Source organism: Malus sylvestris, chromosome 3, assembly GCF_916048215.2.
Source record: "Malus sylvestris chromosome 3, drMalSylv7.2, whole genome shotgun sequence".
Lineage (NCBI taxonomy): Eukaryota > Viridiplantae > Streptophyta > Magnoliopsida > Rosales > Rosaceae > Malus > Malus sylvestris.
In genome coordinates, this window is record NC_062262.1 from 2,937,386 (window position 1) to 2,957,698 (window position 20,313).

The 20,313-nt window shown below is 37.9% G+C and overlaps 2 protein-coding genes across 3 annotated transcripts; one reads left to right on the top strand and one right to left on the bottom strand.

Annotated features, from left to right (window-relative positions):
- The first annotated feature begins 11,371 nt into the window (after nt 1-11,371).
- LOC126616398 (calcineurin B-like protein 3) lies at nt 11,372-14,987 on the top strand. 2 transcript variants are annotated; one of them, XM_050284453.1, is made up of 10 exons: nt 11,372-11,549; nt 12,436-12,538; nt 12,635-12,789; nt 12,921-13,003; nt 13,162-13,233; nt 13,393-13,501; nt 13,634-13,686; nt 13,800-13,880; nt 14,017-14,129; nt 14,540-14,987. In XM_050284453.1, the coding sequence occupies exons 3-10, from the start codon at nt 12,666-12,668 to the stop codon at nt 14,595-14,597; spliced, it is 693 nt and encodes a 230-aa protein (XP_050140410.1). In that variant the 5' UTR covers nt 11,372-11,549; nt 12,436-12,538; nt 12,635-12,665; the 3' UTR covers nt 14,598-14,987. The 2 variants fall into 2 exon arrangements, with proteins under 2 accessions (XP_050140410.1, XP_050140411.1); XM_050284454.1 differs by having other exon boundaries at nt 11,374-11,549; nt 13,162-13,221.
- A 2,079-nt stretch (nt 14,988-17,066) lies between these two features.
- On the bottom strand, nt 17,067-20,122 carry LOC126616394 (heat shock protein 90-2-like). The gene is made up of 3 exons (XM_050284450.1): nt 19,875-20,122; nt 19,177-19,318; nt 17,067-19,086 (listed from the first exon to the last, which is right to left on the bottom strand). Exons 1-3 carry the CDS (start codon nt 19,995-19,997, stop codon nt 17,252-17,254), a joined length of 2,100 nt encoding a protein of 699 aa, XP_050140407.1. The 5' UTR covers nt 19,998-20,122; the 3' UTR covers nt 17,067-17,251.
- Nucleotides 20,123-20,313: the final 191 nt, after the last annotated feature.

Genomic DNA, 20,313 nt, shown 5'->3' on the forward strand with positions numbered 1-20,313 from the left:
GTAGAGGTGGGTCTTAAATTTCAAGTAGACCATGGCCACTCCAACAAAACGTGCATAACTTGTTATAATTTCGAATTGAGTTCTATTTGCAGCCACGTGTTTGTAAAAATGAGTATTATTCAAAAATAGTAAAATAAGAGTGGAAAATTTTGAGGTCCACGTGGAAGGCCTACATGGCATCGTAGGGGTATTTTGATAATTTCACTACTATTAAGAATAAAATATGATAAATCTCGAGAATGGATGTCACAGTAACTCAAGCATAGCAACCCAAAAAAATTCAAATTCTTAATTTCTTCTTTGGGTAAATTACATAGTAGCCCCTCAGGTTTGAGGTTTATTACAATCTCATACAACATCTTTAAAACATTTCACTTTCATACCTCAAGTACTATTTTATTTCAATTTCATACATGTGGATGCAAATTTTCTCCTCTTCGATCTTGGACGATTTTGCACCTACAAAACAACTAGCACCTTAGGTTAAGGCCAAAAGCCTCACGCGCCCACGATGAATGGGGGGGGCTTTGGCCGAAGAACCTCCGATGCCAAAGTTAGAAATTTAGAGAGAAATAGTGTTTAGAGTGTTTTGGAATTTTTGCAAGAGGTTTGGAATGAGTGTTTGGTAAAAATGGGTGACTATTTATAGGACCAAATTGGTCCACATCTTCAAGAAATGGCCGGCCCTTTTTGTGTGCTTTGGGATGAATTTTGTGGTTTTATTAGCCACTTTATTGGCTAATAAAATATAATAGAAATAAATGGGAAGTTACCCCATTGAATGACTAGCATTATTTGGCTAATAAAGTGGAAGAAATTTGAAAAGGTGTGGAGCAAAGAAAGGGAATGTGGCCGGTCTACTAAGTGGGATTTTAGGGTTTATTTTAGGTTTAATTAGCCAATTAATTGGCTAATTAAATATGAAAGGAAATGTTTTTGTGCTTTATGGTGTTGATTGGCTAATAAAAGGGAAGAGATGATGGAAAAGGTAGAAAAAATGTGATGTATTAGGTTTTGAATGGGGTAGCCGGCCCTATTCTATTTTTTAGGTTTGAATGGATGTTTCAAATTGATATTAAAGGATGATTTTAGGAGATATGGGAAGAATATATTATTTTAGATAAATAATATATTAGGAAAATTAAATTTTGGAAATAATTACCTAAAATAAGATAATTTGGAATTGGTTACCTCTTCTGGAGCATTTTTGATTTGGTTGAGGATGATTACCCTCTACTTGCGCGTAGGAATCCCGGTATGCCTCAAGGGTATTTTTGTCCTCTTTCGTTCAAAAGTCCACGTGTCGCTTAGTGAATATTTTTGGCTCCACAATGCAACCGTTAGATTTTCTATCTATTAATCTATTAAATGCTGACGTGGCTGACACATTTGTGCCACGTGGCAAAAAAAATTTAATTTTTTTTTAAAACCTGAATCTTCAACAAAAAAAAAAAAAAAAAAAAACCGAAACCCAGTTCGTCTTCCCCATCCCTTCTCCCCACCCGAGCACACCCCTAACCCAGAATCCCATTCCCCCAGCCTCCCCCACTGTCTTCACCTCCCCTCCCATCCAAAAAACCCAGTTCATCTTCCCCACCCGAGCACACCCCGTATTTCAATTTCATATAGCCGTGTCGGATTCACCAACAAAAAATTAGCAGAAGGGAAAACTCCTCAGGGTTACATGTTGAGTAGGTTTCTCTCCAGTCCAACGGCGTAAGACTACGGGTGTTGATCTTTGAACCCACTCTCGAAGCACGTGGTGACGCTGGACTCATCCAAGTTCATGGACGGGGTTCCCGGTCGTCGGGTCTCCAGTTTGGGCTTGGGTTTGAAAGACAGGGTCGGGGTCAACTGGAGATCCAGATCCGCGTGTTGCTGAAGTTGAAGTAACTTGGTGGAGGACTCGTCGGCTGCAGCAGATCGCTTGAGTTTCGACAATGAGGCCCTGGCAGACCAAGAATTGGTGAATCGAAAAGAAGAACCGAAGTTGTGACTCGGATCTCGAAGCCTCCACATGTCCATAAAGACAGTGATGCTACCGAAATCGGCTTGGAAGGCCTTGTCAGGAGTGGACGCTCTGCTGAGGAGCTTGGGAATCGGCCGGATCGTATCGCCGCGAATGACGGTCTCAACGACAGCCTGGTTTGAAAAACTTTTTTTTTTATTGGGATTCTGGGTTGTGTTTGGTTGCTGAGAAAATGATAGAGGGTAGGGGAAAATTTTGGATATTTTAGTTTTTTGGTTTTTTAGTTTTGCTGGGTTTTTAAGGATTTGAAATTGAATGGGTAGGCTTTGCATATTCTTTCGAAAGACGTGTGTTTGGTTAGAGGGAAATTGAGAGAAAATGGGTAGGAAATGTTTGGATTTCTTTGTGTTATGTTGAATGTGGGAAAATTTGGAACTTTTCCAGTTTTTGGCTTCTGGGATGGAGATTGACGGATCTGGAGCAAGATGGAGATTGAAGGTTGCAGGGGAGGCTCGGGTGATGGGGGATGTGAGAAGGGGGTGGGTGTTGGGGGGATGGGCTCTGGTGGGGGAAAGGGGTGGGGAAGACGAAGGGGACTTTTGGGTTTTTTTTTATAAATTTTATATTTTTCTTTAATTAATTATTCTAATATTTTAATTTTTTATTAAGTGTTTATCCACGTGGCATAAATGTGTCAGCCACATTAGCATAAATGGGAACCTCATATTTGCCACGTCATCACTTAACGGTTAACTTAACAGAATTTTTAACGGTTGTATGAAATTGAAATAAAATAGTACTTAAGGTATGAAAGTGAAATGTTTTAAAGATGTTGTATGAGATTGTAATAAATTTCAAACCTGAGGGGCTACTATGTAATTTACCCTTCTTCTTTTTAACAATATTTTCTTATTGTTGAATGTTAATGCATAGCAAAGATTTATAATCAAATACATTGGCACATGTGGTATAATCTTATTGGGTGGTGGATCTCACATCTGTTATAGGAGAAACTTTTACGTTTCAGGGAGAAAAGAGACTCCACAAGTTAAAATGAAACGAATTTTGAGTTTCAGAGAGTAAAGTGATAACTTTTGAGCTACAAAGTAAAAGTAAGATTAAAATCAAATTCTAGAAAGAGTCGCTAAAAATAAGCCTTTTATTTTCCTTTAGACTCTAGCATTAGTTGTAGAAAAGAAACACTCTTTCTTTTTTCTTCCAACCCAAATTGCGAGACCAATGCACGTCCAAGCTCCACAACACAAACTTACAAGTCTAAGAAAGCTCAAGGCCATCATCAACAATTTGTATGTCTTTCTGTCAAAATTATTTATGCATGTCCTGCAGTATGGTTTCAAAACGCGCATTAGCGCGCGGGTAATTTTTCAAGTTGATTCTAAAATTTAAAGTCAAATTATTCTCCACAGCCCTCGCGATTAAACTTGAGGCATGCATGGCAATGCAAATCACACCCGCATGATGGTGATCTCTTATCACTGCTACCGCTACGAACACCTCACCAGATAATTATGGAGCCATATATGTATAAAGTAAAGCTGGAAAACAACACACAAAGAAATGAAGGAAGAGAAGACGTAGGGAGAGCTATGTACCATTGTTGCAGGACAATGATATGTAAGTAAATCCTGGTCAGTCAATTGCTGATTTCTTCTTTCCATGGCTACAGTCATATCCATTTCTCTGAATATGCACACTAAAAAAACGAAAATATGATGCGCAATAATTCTTTAATTTTAAGGAAAACTAACGAAAAGTTTAAAAAGAAATTAATTTTAATGAAAAATAACAAATAAAGGTGTATTGAATAGTAGTCAAGAAAGATAAAAGTGTGATTTTTCATTAAAAATGAATAGTACCGAGAGTATTATGTTAAAACTTCCTTAATTTTATTGATCCTCTAAACTGCACATCTTAGAAACTAGGAGCTCCTGTTTGGTTTTCAACTTAAATTTATTATTTTTTTAAACTCAAAAACAATTTTTGAGTCCCAAGCCTTAATTCTGGTTTGTAGTATTATTTTAAAAAACTGAATTCAAAACTGTAACCCACCCTTCTCCTCTCTCTCTCTATAGATCTTCTTTTCTTCTCTCTCTCTCTCTCTCTCTCTCTCTCTCTCTCTCTCCTTCATTCCGCTATCTCCCCTATCCCTTCCGGTCTCGATCTCCCTCTTTCGGCTCCAAGAAGGAGTTGCATGGTCTTCGGAAATATTTTTAAAAATATTGAAAACTTTTGAGTAGAGTACTAAATCGGCCCTAAGTGTTCTTAACCACTGTTTTTTTTTCTTTTTTTGTCTAAGGTAGACTTTATTAGATTATAAGAAACGTTTACATCTTGAGCAAGAATATTAAATAAAAACTCCAGACCAATTGCATCCCAACAAAAAGCACCTCTATGTGAGGCGAACAAAAAGGCATTTGCTTTGTCCAATTCCTCCCTAATGCCCTGTGGGACTTGAGGAGTAATGATGTTCTTAGCTGAGGCCACGGCATGCGCAGCAGCATTTCCGCACTGTAAGATGTAATCTGAAAATCAACAAGTTACTAGAATCACAGATAAAACAAATATAACTACAATAAACCAATCAAACAATTAAAAGGGAAATAAACTTATCTTCCAAAGTGGAGGAAGAAGAAGAAGCCATGACTGCTAGGGTTTCAAGGAGGAACTTCTACACTCTAGCAGCCGAGATTCCTTGTGCACAAAATAAGGTTTTGCACTAGAATAGGATGATGCTGTGAGTGCAGGGACCTCCTAATATATAGACGCTCATCCCTTTAATCCGGCCTATTAACTGATTAAAGGGATATTCCATATCCATTAGGATTTCATTATTGTCCTAAATGGTAACGAACTCTTTGTCAACTAAATAAGGTTTTCATAATTAATTGCACTAAATAAGGACTCTTAAACCTAACCAAATAAGGCTCCATAATTTTCTCAACCATTAACTCGGATTGACCAAGTTACTGTATGTCAAGAAACAGTAAGCACATGTTCTTTGACACTCACAACTTACATTCTCCCACTTGAGTGTCCAAGAACATGATCCTTATTTGGCTAAGTGGTAGGTGATCACTGAGTCCCACAAAATTTGCAACTATACCTTTAACAACTTGTCACTAGTAGTTTAAATATTGGATTATAGAAAATAACATGTAATTGCTTCTACATGTTTACTCTATTACCACGAATATCAAATTACGAGCACAATGTTGCTTGACATCATTCGTTAAATTCAAGTTGATAAGCAAAAGATCAACTCCTGAACTGAGCCTCATGCAAGCATGGCTCATATTTTCTGTCAATTTATAATATGATAAGAGGACAAGTAAAATATAACATACTATTTACAAAATTAGGACCTCTTATTAAACTTATGAACAAAACTTAAACAAAAACTCTTAAAATATCAGCCACTAACACTTCAAATTTTAAACACAAAAGGTAATCTCTTACTCCCACTGATTAAAAGAGACAAAATTATATAAATTATTATTACTCCCACTGATTAAGAGAGTAAAAAAAAACTTTGTAAATGTCTACAAAATGAAACAGATACCTTTCCAATACTCTCATTAGCAAGACATTAGTCATGGGATCTAAAACATAAAATTTGTGAGCTCAACATCTTTATTCCAGATATCTGTAGGGAAGTGACTATTGTGACTGAAAAACTATACAAAATCATTTGGTCCGTTTTGTTCATCTAACATTTGACAGAAATAGAAAACTTTAACGGAACGTTTTCTGATTGTATCAAAAGCATATAATTCCATAATCATCTTTGGACAGAAACTAATTATATTAGGTTTGCATAGCTAAAACACAAAAATATTGTGGAGCCAATAGATGTGCACAAATCAGTGAAACAATATCACATAACAAAACTAGTTTTGAAGTACCAAAAAATTCAGCAGTACTATTTTAGTTTGCAAATTCACCAAACACTCAATTCTCTTTAGATTGTCATGAAAATTTTTAGGTATGAACTAGACATATATGACTACTATTTTGCAAAATTTCATGATTTTTTAAAATCTTATAAGTGAGCCAAAAATGAATTCGAAAAGAGAGGTGCTGCCGAAACAGCAGAAAATGTTCAGTACATACCTGAGATTACAAATTCACCAAATATTCATTGTTCAACTGATTTGGATCAGAATTTTCAGACATAAAGTAAACATACAAATCTGTTATTTCCCAAAATTTCATAATTTTTGAGATTTTACAAGTGTACTAAAAACAAATTTGAAATAAGTTGTGCTGCTGAAACAACAGAAATTCTGCAAAACATACCCGAGTCTAAATAATTCACCAAAACTTCAATCTTCCTCCAATGTGTATGAAAATTTTCAGAAATAAAGTAGACATGTAAATTTATTGTTACCCAAAATTCCATGATTTTTTAGATTTTAAAAGTGGGTTAAAATAAAATCGAAATGGAATTTGCTGCAGAAACCGCATACATTCTGCAGGACAGTCCCGAGATTAAAAATTCACCAATAATTCTTTTTCAAACCAATGCTCTTCAAAATTTCCAGATTTGAAATAAATATCTCAATGTATATCATACTAAAATTTCATGAATTTATGAGTCACATAGATATGTCAAAATAATATCACAAGCAAACTATTCTGCGGAAGTCTGCAGAATTCCAGCAATATGGTATCAAACTTAAAAATTTACCATAAATCCATTTCTTGTCTAGAAACGTGAAAAAAATACCAACGTCTACAATCCATTTGATATTATGACATGATCAAATTTCATAAAATTTGGAGTTATGAAAAATCTATCAAAATCAGAGACTAAAATAGAACAAATTGCAAGGTATGCTAAACTGCATGAACATAGCTAGTCTTGTTTTCATAACTTTACTAAAATTTCATTTTTCTTTTAAAACAACATTTAGCATGTCCATTGTGATATATCAAAATCTCCTTTTAAGATAGAAAACAATTTAAAAGTGACACCAAAATGGCCACGGCATTAATATGTGTATATAGATCAAGCTCCTTACGACGCAAGATTTGAGAATTTAAAGGGATCTCAAACCTTTCTAATTCCTGCAGAATGAGTTCACACATTCATCTAAGCTATGAATGAACACGTGTGCCTGCATAAAACATGTTAGTGTCATGGTATCCAAATTCAGAATTTTAAATCATGAAAATCCTATACAATGGCTCACCCACGAAGTCAGTATCCATAAGGTTAATTCAATCCATCAACTCAAAAGAATTTCAAAAGGTTGCTTTAGACAACAACAAAAAATATGAGCAAACTTACTAATTTTACTTCCATTGGGTCAAAATTTATTCTCACCTTTGAACGGGATATGCTCACTAGGGTTTTGGGCGAGCCCTAGGAAACCCAACACTAACACTACCAATCAAAATAAAGCAAGATATGCAAATCTCGTAAAGCTCAACCCATAATAAAGCATGGCAAATAATTCATTATGCAAGACTTGGCAGCAAGCTTTTCATAATGGGGTTCAAGCTCGATGCATAAACCCTAGTGCATGGGTAATGAACCATGGCAGCATACTAGAGCTCTCTGATCCTTCAACCAAACAAATTTACTCCATCGGAGATATCATGTGATAGAAAAGAAATACTAAAAACTACAAAATCTTTGGAATAATGTATCTTTCACCCACCATACATCTTATGTATAAATATGTCGTATGATGTAACTTGGCATCTAAATCATAAAGTTAATTGAACATGTTGGTCAACAGTCATTCACAATATAAATTTTGCCATGAATCTTTGTGATTCATGCCGCAAAACTGTAGTTAGAAAAGCAATTACAAAAATATTCTAAGATTAAGCGGAAGCCTCAGGATCCACAAGTAAAAGACATTTAAACAAAACAACAAATAATTATGCCTTTAATTTGTTAAGAATTTGTTCAAACAGATTACCAATAATCCGAACCCCCAAGCTTTGCAAATTCCCTAGCATATTTGTATCAATATATTCAAAACCAACCATGATCGAAATTCTGAATTCTAGGCGAGTTGAGAGGCTCTGATACCACATTTAAGATGTAATCTGAAAATCAACAAGTTACTAGAATCACAGATAAAACAAATATAACTACAATAAACCAATCAAACAATTAAAAGGGAAATAAACTTATCTTCCAAAGTGGAGGAAGAAGAAGAAGCCATGACTGCTAGGGTTTCAAGGAGGAACTTCTACACTCTAGCAGCCGAGATTCCTTGTGCACAAAATAGGGTTTTGCACTAGAATAGGATGATGCTGTGAGTGCAGGGACCTCCTAATATATAGACGCTCATCCCTTTAATCCGGCCTATTAACTGATTAAAGGGATATTCCATATCCATTAGGATTTCATTATAGTCCTAAATGGTAACGAACTCTTTGTCAACTAAATAAGGTTTTCATAATTAATTGCACTAAATAAGGACTCCTAAACCTAACCAAATAAGGCTCCATAATTTTCTCAACCATTAACTCGGATTGACCAAGTTACTGTATGTCAAGAAACAATAAGCACATGTTCTTTGACACTCACAACTTACACGCACCGCTTAACAAAACCAAACCTCACCCTTCCAAATTGAGATACCAAAAGTCATATATCATGAATAACGCATTCCAAAGTAGCATCGATCACGTACTCTCCCGTAAGCATTCGAATAAGTACCTGAGAGTCAGATTCGAGTTCCACATCCGCACAACCTAGCTCGCAGCAGACCCACAGAGCAGCTCGGATAGCAGCAGCAGCTTCTGCCATTGCTGCCGAGTTGAAGAATAGCCCCCTTCCCCACCAGCAGCTTGCAACAAACCAGCAAAATCCCACAAAACCCACCCATAACCACCCCTGCATGTTTTCCCACACCATGCACCATTACAATTGATCTTCATCACCCCAAAATAAGGCCTCTTCCATCGAACCCGTTGCCCTGCAAAGCTGTCAACACTCCCCTCCGTAGCACCTCCATCCACACTCCGCTTACTGCATTGCCCAGCCCTAAACTCCAAGAGGTGACACCTCACCAAATTCACTATCTCCATGGGATTAACCAAAATTCCCTTAAACACCATTTCATTCCTGCTCTTCCATATGCGCCACATGATAAACACACACTCCTGCATCAATTCCTCCTTTTGGTCATTGTCACGGAACCAAGCACAGATCATCTGCCAATACTCGCAGAAATCCCTGCCTTCCACAGGTGCCACATCCAGCTGCAAGGAACAAGAATACCATAGCACACGACTAAACGCACATTGGAAGAACAAGTGATGCTCCATCTCCTCCGCTTCTCCACACATAGCACACTTACTATCCACTTGCATTCGGCGTTTAAGAAGGTTACATCGCACCGCCAAGGAATGGTTACAACTTCGCCATATAAAGAATTTCAATTCATTTGGAACCTCTAATCTCCATATATCCCTCCAGCTCCAGTCACCCACATCCCCCCTACTCCCTCCCCCCATCCCTTTCCTTCCAAGCTCCCCATTTTCCCCCATATCCACGGCAATACCATAACCCGTTCGAACCGTATAGGTACCATTAGTTGAATAGTGCCATATAATTCTATCCGGGCACCCCATTAAACTTACAGGTAACCCAAGAATGATATTACCTTCATCCTCCTCAAAGACCCTCCGTATAAGATCCTCCTTCCACACCCCCCCGGTCCGAATCAATCAAAGCATCTACCATCACCGGCATATCCACATGTTTCGACCTCACCTTAAATGTATGAGGTCTAGGCAGCCAAGGATCTTGGTACTTAAGTGGTGTTCTTAACCACCTAAGTACCACATCTTGCACTTTGTTTTGATTTGTTTTAACATCTTTTTGGTACTTTTTTTTTTTTCAAATTATTTCGTCAAAGTATTTTTTTACTTTTTTGAATATTTAAGTTTTAAAAAGGAGTAATAAGGAATGAACACTTGATTTTGTTGCAAGTGGCCATTTACCACAGTGGCAGAAAGGTGTTGTGCCCTTGTATGATGGCGTGAGTTCGAACCTCGTCAGTGGCTAATCTAACATTTAACCTTATATGATGGCGTGAGTTCGAACCCCTTCGGTGGCTAATCTAACATTTAACTTACTAACGCTATTGTTTCACTCAAAACACTTGATTTTGTTGTCAAACTCAATATATTAACTAGCATGAGTCACGACAACACAATTATCATAAAATTTATAAAAATCTCAAGATAAATATATTAAGAAAATCATAAAAATCTAAAAGCATCTTATATAAAACAAATACAACTAAGAGCATCTTTAAAGAGGAGTTAAAAAATCCACATCAACAATAATAGTAAAAAAAATACAGCATTAGTATACTCCAACCGAAATGGTAATTCCTATGGCATGATATGGATTGACAACAACTTCAAATATATTTCTTGGTAGTTTTTGTTATAAAAAAAATGCATATTACAATTTTAAAAAGTAAAAAAAATGTAATAAATAACAATTTAAATTTGACATAACAAAATTTAAAAATTGATCAAAGTGTCACATAAGCTTTAAATTTAAATTTTTTGTTTAAAATTTAACATCTCCTTTAGAAACGCTCTAAGAGTCACAAATATCCTTGGAGAATGAGACTCCTTGCATATTGGTGTTTAGGATCAATGGACAAACTTTTGACAAATAATTTTACAATCCTTATTAGCTCTTGGATTCTTTTAAATTTAACGGTCTTAATTAAAAGTAATGATGATAGTGATTAAACTAATAGGTGTTGTGGCAATTTTGCTACAAATAATTGTTTTGAAGACTTTTTTTAGAAAGTTAAAATGCATGATTGCCCCCAATCCAAAACAAACATTCCTTTTTCCACAAACAAATAAAAATGAAAAAAAAAAGAAACAAAAAATAAACAGCAAACAAAGTACCCCTAATGATTCACTAGCCGCAGATGGCAATCTGCCCATCCACCTATCAAAACGAAGGATTTGGATCCTCTCCGAAGCAACTGGTCGAATCCTCCGATTAGTGTTCGTGGACTGTTGGATTTTTATCCAACGACTACAAACATAAGGTCCTCTCAAAGTTATAATAATTGTAGCTGTTGGATAAAAATTCAACGGTCCACGAACACTGATCAGGAGGATCTCGACCAATTGCCTCAGAGAGGATCCAAATCCCAAAACGAAATCAAATCTTCTGCGCTCAAAATATATGCGGTCACTTTATGATTACAATTATTGTTTGACACGTATTAAATTTATTACAATAAAATAAAATAAAAAGTTAAGTTTATAAGTACGTGTTAATCAATGATTGAGTCACATACAGATGACACCTATTTTGGACGGAAAAGATTTGATCGCCATCAAACGCCGTCGTTCCATAAATTTCCGCATCATAAAAAACCTTCTAAACAACTCCAACTCGTGCTCTTCTTCCTCCTCTTCTTCTCTCTATCATATTAACATTCGTAACTCCTCTTTCGCTACAACCACCGCGAGTTGCACGGAGATCGCAAGCCACCGCCTTCTCCGCCGCACAGCTTGCTCAGCCACCGTGACGCCTTCCCCCCTCTCTCTCAAAGTAAAGTTTCCAACTTTTTTCATATAATTCTCCAAATATCGAATCTGTACTTGTTCTTCAATTCTCCGAATCTGTTTTCAATTTTGTCTCTGATTTTCTCGGGCGCGAAACAGATCGCTGAGCTCCTGCTGTTTAAATTTTGTGTCTTTCAATTGGCTTTGGTTTGTTGCGTTGGATCTCGGATTCGGATTCGAGGATAGGGAGCTTAATTACATATGTTTCTGTTCATTGCTGTGAATATTTTGATTTATCGATTTGTGAGTGGTTGTGGAAATGAATTGCGGATTCAGGAGTCACTTTCCGTGATTTCTAAGCTGAAATTTAGTGCGAAATTTCGTACATTTATTCGTCTTCGCTTTCGGATGTGTTTTATTATCGGATTGTTTCTCAGTCATGTGTTTCGAAAACAATCGAAATGCCAATTTGGGTGCGAGTTCGGTGAGCTAGGAAAAAAGATTCATAAGTGGTGTTTCAATTTCATGGTCTAAAATGAAATTTTGTTTAATTATGTGGGTTGTAATCGGTAGAAAAATTCGGCATGTTTGTTTCTATTCAAATCCTGTTAGATGTTAAGACTCCGAAAACGTTGTGGTATATGGAATTAGAAGATTGTTTTTAGCTGAGGTGAGGTAGTGTAAGTTGAACTCCTAGGATGCGTATATCATGAAGGTTTTGCTCTTTTTACGATGGAAAATTGTATAAATTTTAAATTAGGATTTGATTTGTGTAGAGGACTGTTCTTCTTGATGTTAGAAAGTTTTCGTTGGTCGAATCATATACATTCCCTTGTTTATTAATTGTGTGTTTACCCTTGTTTTTGGGCTGTAGCAGCGGAAAACTTGTGAATGAGATGATTTTAATCTATCTTCTACTTGTTTGAGTTCAGCTACTACCACTGGCTTTACATCAGATACAGCTTTGGCTGCGCCAAATTTAATAGATCTTGGGGTTCGGGCCGTGAGTTAGAAGAAGCAGGAAATGGTTAAAAGGTTTGTTCTGTTATTTACATGCTTTAGAATCCTATCTTCTATAGAAATACTTAAGGTAGTCTCATGTTTTGGTTTTCCTTTTATCATGTGAACCAGGTATGGAGTGTTTTGATCTGCAGAAAATATCATGTTGCAGTGCATAGACGGGTTCAAGCATTTATGTGCTTCCCTGCTGAGGTGCTGTGATCTTGACTTGTACAAACAATCGAGAGGATTAGAAGATCCTGAAATTCTAGCAAGGGAGACCGTGTGTATGCCATTTCACCCATGAAATTAGCAATTTTTTATTTAATGCGTCGATCTACCGACCCACAATGTTAGTTCTAGATCTAAACAATCGATTCTCATTCTACTGAAAATTACTGTTCCTTATTAAATGCAGTCAGCGTGAGTGAAATAGAGGCACTTTATGAGCTATTTAAGAAGATCAGCAGTGCAGTGATTGATGACGGGTTGATTAACAAGGTTCGCATAATCTTTCTGTTTATTAGGCAATGCTTTTCACATTCACACTGAGTTAGAATTGTATTTCGGTACTGCACATTAACATAAGTTTACTTTTCTCTACTCCATGCATTCTTGTATTCTTTTTTCTCAAGTTGTTCTTTTATGCCATGGTGTAGGAGGAATTTCAACTGGCATTATTCAAGACAAACAAGAAAGAGAGCTTGTTTGCTGATCGTGTACGTTTTTCTGTGAGATATTACATCTTCATCACATTCTGTTATATTCTTTTCTTTAATTTCATCATCTTGATTATCTGTTCCACGGTCCACCAGATGTGCATCATAAGGCATTTGCCAAGTCTTAAGTGGCTTGGATAAGCCGTTACTTATTATTGCTTGTTATTGCAGGTTTTTGACTTGTTTGACACAAAGCACAATGGAATACTAGGTTTTGAAGAGTTTGCTCGAGCTCTCTCTGTCTTTCATCCCAATGCCCCAATTGACGATAAGATTGAGTGTACGTTTTCTTTAGTTAATTTGTTTCATGCTGCCATTTAATTTTTTAACGCTCAATTCTAATATGTTTCAACGCTGTCTTGTATCATTTTTTGTTTCCTTTAATACTAATTTTCAAAATTTCAAATTCCAGTTTCTTTTCAGTTATATGACCTTAAACAGCAAGGTTTCATCGAAAGGCAGGAGGTAATAATTTTATTTTCCGAGTAAACTCTTGTGTATCTCCCAATTTATTTATCGAGTTTCTATCTGTTTCTTTCAAACAGTTCACTAATTCTTATTTGTATATCTGTATCTAGGTGAAACAAATGGTTGTGGCTACCCTCGCAGAATCAGGCATGAATCTTTCAGATGATGTGATAGAGAGCATAATTGATAAGGTGCTTTCTCAACCCAACTTTAGTATTTGATGTTTCGGTATGATTTTCCTGGATATATTTGTTGCACGGAGGAGTGCCTGGTATGTTACTGAAGTAGATTTGGTTTTTGCTCTTGTTCTGTAACTATGTGTTTCAGACCTTTGAGGAAGCTGATACAAAACATGATGGGAGGATCGACAAGGAAGAGTGGAGAAGCCTTGTTTTGCGGCATCCATCGCTTCTTAAAAATATGACGCTCCAATACCTCAAGTAAGTTTCAGATATGATTTTGATTACAGTTGACCCACGAGACATTGTTCTTAAAAATTACCCTACTTTATATGCCTGCTTAGAACAAGATAAATTTTTCCTGCCATACACCGACAAGATAAGTCTTGTGGAAAAGATTTTGAAACATCACGATCTTAAATCAGCATTGGTAATTTCGTGTACTTTTATAGCCACAGGGCTCAATATATATCCATCCTATCTGCTTTGGTTTTGATTCGCCCTTGACGAACATCCAGTAACCGACCATTGCCAACGAAAAACATTAAACTGAATATATTTCTAAATCTTTACAAGTACTAAATTCAAGATTTAATTGAACGCATTGTAACAGAGTCTACTACATGCTGTTATACACTTACTGACCATCATGTGTTCTGTGTCTTGGGCAGAGACATCACCACAACATTCCCGAGTTTTGTATTTCACTCGCAAGTTGACGACACCTGAAGTGGAAAATTTCCGTTTTTAAGCTCCAAGAGACATCATTCTTTGATTCACTTGGTGTGGGTTGCACGTTTCTGAAGAATGGGAGGGGCTCGCACTTGTGTAAAAGGGCCTAGTAGAAAATTTAACACCATCATATTCGTTGTTTCTTTTGAAATATTTTTCGGCTGTGTGTTTTATGCTCGACGACGACTTAAGTTGCGTTTTAAGTATAATGTAGCTTAAGATTTCGGCTTCTTATTAGACTGAATTTGAATTGTAGGCAAAGACTACGTTAGTATGATTTTGGGACTTGATAGATAGAAGAGTGTAGGGCTGGTTTGGTATTGCTGGACTTTGAAAAAAAACACTGTTTGATTGTGCTGTGAGAATAAGCTCATTTTTGCTGCTTCACATTTTTAGCTTTTTTTCATCCGAAATTGTGAAAATAAATTATTTTTAAGTGTTTACCAAATATCTTTTTGTGCTCAGCTGTTTTTTATACCCATTTTTTATAGAAGTACCTCAATACCAAACCAGTATTAAGTTCTTTCCTATTTTGCAATTGGTTGTTCATACTTTTGAAAGTTTCTTTTTGCTAGAGAAAATCTGATCTAACGAGGAATTTCCAGCCATATATCTGCTTTTGATGTTGAAATTGAAAGAAGACGACAAAGTTGTGGTTAGCAGCGTTGAGTACACTGCCATGTTTAATGTAAATTCATATTCACAACTGATAGTTAGAATTGAATGTACCGTACTACACGGGAAATTTAAAATTGATTGCTATGCGCTTTGACAGGATGGTTCTAGCAAATCAATCAAGAAAATTGTTATCTTGAGGGGACAATCAACAATTGAATTGGAGATAAGATAACAAACTTGGAGTCGAATACACCACCATATTTAATCTAAATTCACTTTCGCAACCAATATGTAGAGTTAACTACTATATGATCGCGCTCTTTCGTATTTGTCAATGGATGTCAACAAAGGAAAATTGTCCTATTAGGGTGTATTTGTTTGACCTTCTTAGGTGTCATTGGACTATACTACATTTTTTGTCCAATCCGGTGTTTGTTGTCCACACTGGACTAGTTTTAATGAGACTAATGGGGACTCACCCTGACTGAACGCTTTGCTAAACGTTCTTAGCGAGACCCCTCGATTTCGAGCGAACTGCTAGTCTCGTTCTCTCCCCCGCCGTTGATCCCTCGTCGTCTCCCTTCTCCCTCGCCCCTTTGCCCTCTCCCTTCTCCTTCGCACCTTCGCCCACTCCCTTGGGCCTTCACTATCCCACCCAAAAGCCTAAACCCAAACCTCAAACAAAAACTGAAAAAACAATCCACTGACTCCTTTCCCTTCTTCTTCGTTCAATTCACTCTCTCTCAGCAAAATGCATGGTTATGGCTTTCGAGCACCACACACCAGCTGCACAATTCTCCACCGCAATCTCAGCCCACAAATCTTGAGCATTCACAGAGCAATCTCAGCAATTCTGAATCCACCGCCGCTAAATCCTCACTCTCCTTCCCCCGTCGTCTCTGAACCAGTACAAGCTTGCCAAGATCGCCACCGTTGCCGAAAAATGGTGAGTGCTTCTCCTTTTCTAGCTGATAGTTTTCAATTTCTCCACTTGAATTTGATTTTGTTGTGGTATGATTGTGAATTCATGACCAATGAGAAAGAAATTCATTACAAAAGGAATGAAAATAAAGTCATTTGTTGATTGTGAATTCAATTGATCAATGAGTATTGCAAAAGGGTAATTTGGAAAGTGCCTAAGAGGTGTTTGATGAAACGGGGAAATGTCCGAGAGAACTGTGGCATGGGTTATTTTTATTTTTTTCATTATCCAGCTTCTTAGTTCGACACTACACCAAACGTTTCACTAAGTTAGTCCAGCTTAGTCTATTTTAAGTCAGTCCAGCTTAGCCCTTGAAGTTAGTCCAGTTCAAGCTTCTTAGTATGACACTACACCAAACGTTTCACTAAGTTAGTTTAGCTTAATCTATTTTAAGTCAGTCCAGCTTAGCCCTTGAAGTTAGTCCAGTTCAAGATAATTCGGTGCAACAAACGCACCCTTAATTTATAAACATACCCAACTCAACCCAAATTATTGTTAGATCCAGCAGCGAACCCAACAAGGTATCAACTTCCCATTAAACAAGAAGGCAAAACGAAAACGCCGGTAAAACAAAATTCTAGTGTCATTCATCTTTTACTCCAAGAAAACCCATATGAAAAGGTCCACTGCCACGATGACGCTCCCAGCAACTTTTGCTTTTGCAGGTGGACAGAATAAGGTTCACTGCCACAACCCCAGCAACTTTTGCTTTTGTGGGTGGACAGAACAGTAACAAGGACCCATTCGATACAAGTTAAGGAAACCATCCAAAAATATGCCCATCTAAAACTAAAAGTACATAAATTTAGAATTAAAAAGTAAGAAAAACCAAGCAAAACCATTAACAAGAGATCCTTACGAGAGAATTGTTCCAAAACGCATTCATTATAAATATCCGAATACCAAACAGTAGCAACCATCCAAAAATATCCAAACTTAAAACTAGACACGTTAGAAAGAAAATATAAAAATTACTACTTAACAAGGTGGGGTAAAAAAAATACTACTGCTGGTTGGGCGGGTGGAGTTAAAACTTGAAACACTCCGAAACTTAATCGACTTCCTCCATCTTGCTGCCCTCTGCGTCGGCATCAGCGTCCTCCAATGGTGGCATGTCAGCGTCGCCCTCGACGGTATCATCATCAATGCTCAGTCCGAGCTTCAACATCCTGTGAATCCTGTTGCCGAAGGTGTTGGGGTCGTCGAGGCTGAACCCGGAGGTGAGAAGAGCAGTCTCGAACAGGAGGAGGACAAGGTCCTTCACCGACTTGTCGTTCTTGTCTGCATCAGACCTCTTCCTGAGCTCCTCCATGATCGGGTTCTCTGGGTTGATCTCCATGGTCTTCTTGGAAGACATGTATCCAGCCATGCTGTTATCCCTCAAAGCCTGAGCCTTCATGATTCTTTCCATGTTAGCAGTCCAGCCATACTCGCCGGTCACCAAACAGCAGGGAGAATCGACTACACGGTCAGACACAACCACCTTCTCAACTCTGTCGCCCAAGACATCCTTGACGACCTTGCAGAGTCCCTCAAACTTCTCCTTGAGCTCTTCCTTCTTCTTGGCCTCGTCCTCACTCTCGTCAAGCTTCAAACCTTCTTTGGTGGCTGAGACAAGCTTCTTGCCCTCAAACTCCTTGAGCTGACCAATAGCATACTCATCAATGGCATCAACCATGAAGAGAACCTCAAATCCCTTCTTCTTCAGCTTCTCGAGGAATGGAGAGTTCTCGACGGCCTTCTTGCTCTCACCAGTAATATAGTAGATGTCCTGCTGGCCCTCCTTCATCCTTGTGACATAGTCCTTCAGGCTGGTCATCTCCTCTCCACTCTTGGTAGAGTGGTATCTCAACAACTCAGCAAGCTTGGTCTTGTTCTGGGAGTCTTCATGGATTCCGAGCTTAAGGTTCTTGGAGAATGACTCGTAGAACTTGTTGTAGTCCTCCTTGTTCTCAGCAATTTCCTGGAACATCTCAATGCACTTCTTAACCAAGTTCTTACGGATGACCTTCAAGATCTTGTTCTGCTGCAACATTTCTCTTGAGATGTTAAGAGGAAGATCCTCAGAGTCGACGATACCCTTAACAAAGCCAAGGTATTCGGGCATCAACTCCTCACAGTTGTCCATGATAAAGACACGGCGTACATAGAGCTTGATGTTGTTGGGCTTTTTCCTGGTGTCAAACAGATCGAATGGAGCCCTCTTGGGAACAAAAAGGATGGCCTTGAACTCAAGCTGACCCTCAACTGAAAAGTGCTTCACAGAAAGATGCTCCTCCCAGTCATTGGTGAGACTCTTGTAGAATGCGGAGTATTCTTCCTTGGTGATCTCCTCTGGCTTCCTCATCCAGATAGGCTTCTGCTTGTTAACCAACGACCATTCATGAGAAATCTCCTGGATCTTCTTCTTTTTCTTCTCTTCCTTTTCCTTCTCTTCGTCTTCTTCCTCAACCTTTCCCTCCTCTTCCTTCTTCTCTTCCTCATCCTCGTCATCAGAAATCTCCTTCTCTGTGGTCTTCTCAATCCAGAGTGAGATTGGGTAGCTGATGAACTCAGAGTGCTTCTTGATCAAATCCTTGAGGCGGCGCTCCTCAAGGTACTCAAGCTGGTCCTCCTTAAGGTGAAGGGTGATCTTTGTACCCCTGCCTAGAACCTCACCAGTGGTGTCCCTGGTCACAGTGAAAGAGCCTCCAGCCTGTGACTCCCACACATACTGCTCATCGTCATTGTGCTTGGTGGTAACAATGACCTTATCGGCAACAAGGTATGCAGAGTAGAACCCAACACCAAACTGACCGATCATGCTAACATCAGCACCAGCAGACAAGGCTTCCATGAATTCCTTGGTGCCAGACCTAGCAATGGTACCGAGGTTGTTCACCAAATCTGACAATACAAATCAAAATTAAAACCATAAGTAAAAAATCCCAACTGGATTAGAATCAAATAACAAATTGAATAGCCCAATCAACGTACCAGCTTTGGTCATCCCAATACCACTGTCAATAATGGTCAATGTGTTGTTGGCTTTGTCAGGGATGATATGAATGAAGAGCTCCGGCTGACCATCGAGCTTGCTCTTGTCAGTCAAGCTCTCGAATCTGATCTTATCAAGGGCCTGCGTACATAACATAAACAAGTAAATACAACAAATACCAGTTTCATCTATCTCAACAAAAGAAGACCCATTCAACAGGAACCAAGTATACTAATTGCATAAATTTTGACATCGATTTCAAAAAGCATCTGCACCTAACCAATAAAAACAACTACTTTTTTAGAACCCAGTAACATATAAACACACCAAGATTAAAAGGCGAATCCTTCATACAGAAATATTAAATTTATACCCAATTGAAATTAATAATTGGTCTTAAGGATGAACTAGATAATCCCATGATTAATAAAAACCATATCGTTAATTAAAACCTGGACACCCTTAATCAGACGAGCTACAGTATTTCATCAATAACTATCGATTAAATAGAACAAAACCAACGATTACAGAGCAAAACTAGAAACTTTAACATCAAAATCAACATGTTCAGATCTCTCATCAAAGGCAAACAGAATCTAAACGCCCAAATTCCAAATGCAAACATACAACACAAAGATTCATACAATAAACCCTACAAAACACCGAATTCGAAAGCAAAGAGGATAAGAAGACTCACATCAGAGGCATTGCTGATGAGCTCACGGAGAAAGATCTCCTTGTTGCTGTAGAAGGTGTTGATGATCAAACTCAGAAGCTGGTTGATCTCGGCCTGGAAGGCAAACGTCTCAGCCTCTGCCATTGATCTTGCGTGCTAGGGTTTTCGGAAGATCTAGGGTTTTGGAGACGACGTCGTAAAGAGAGCTGAGGAGGTAGTTACTTCTGAAAGAGTAAGGGAGGCGAGGAGTTATATAGGAGACTTCACTAGGGTTTCTAGATCTTTCGATTGCTATTTTTTGCTAATTAATTGGATCTGTTTTTTAACAGGAATTTTCGGGGTTGGTTCGCGTACGCGTAGGGAACACCTGCGCTGTGGTGCCACGTGTCGGTTTGGACCGTTCGAAGGAGAGAGTTTTGGGCTTTGTGTTGATATTTTGCAACAAAATTAAAAAAAAAAA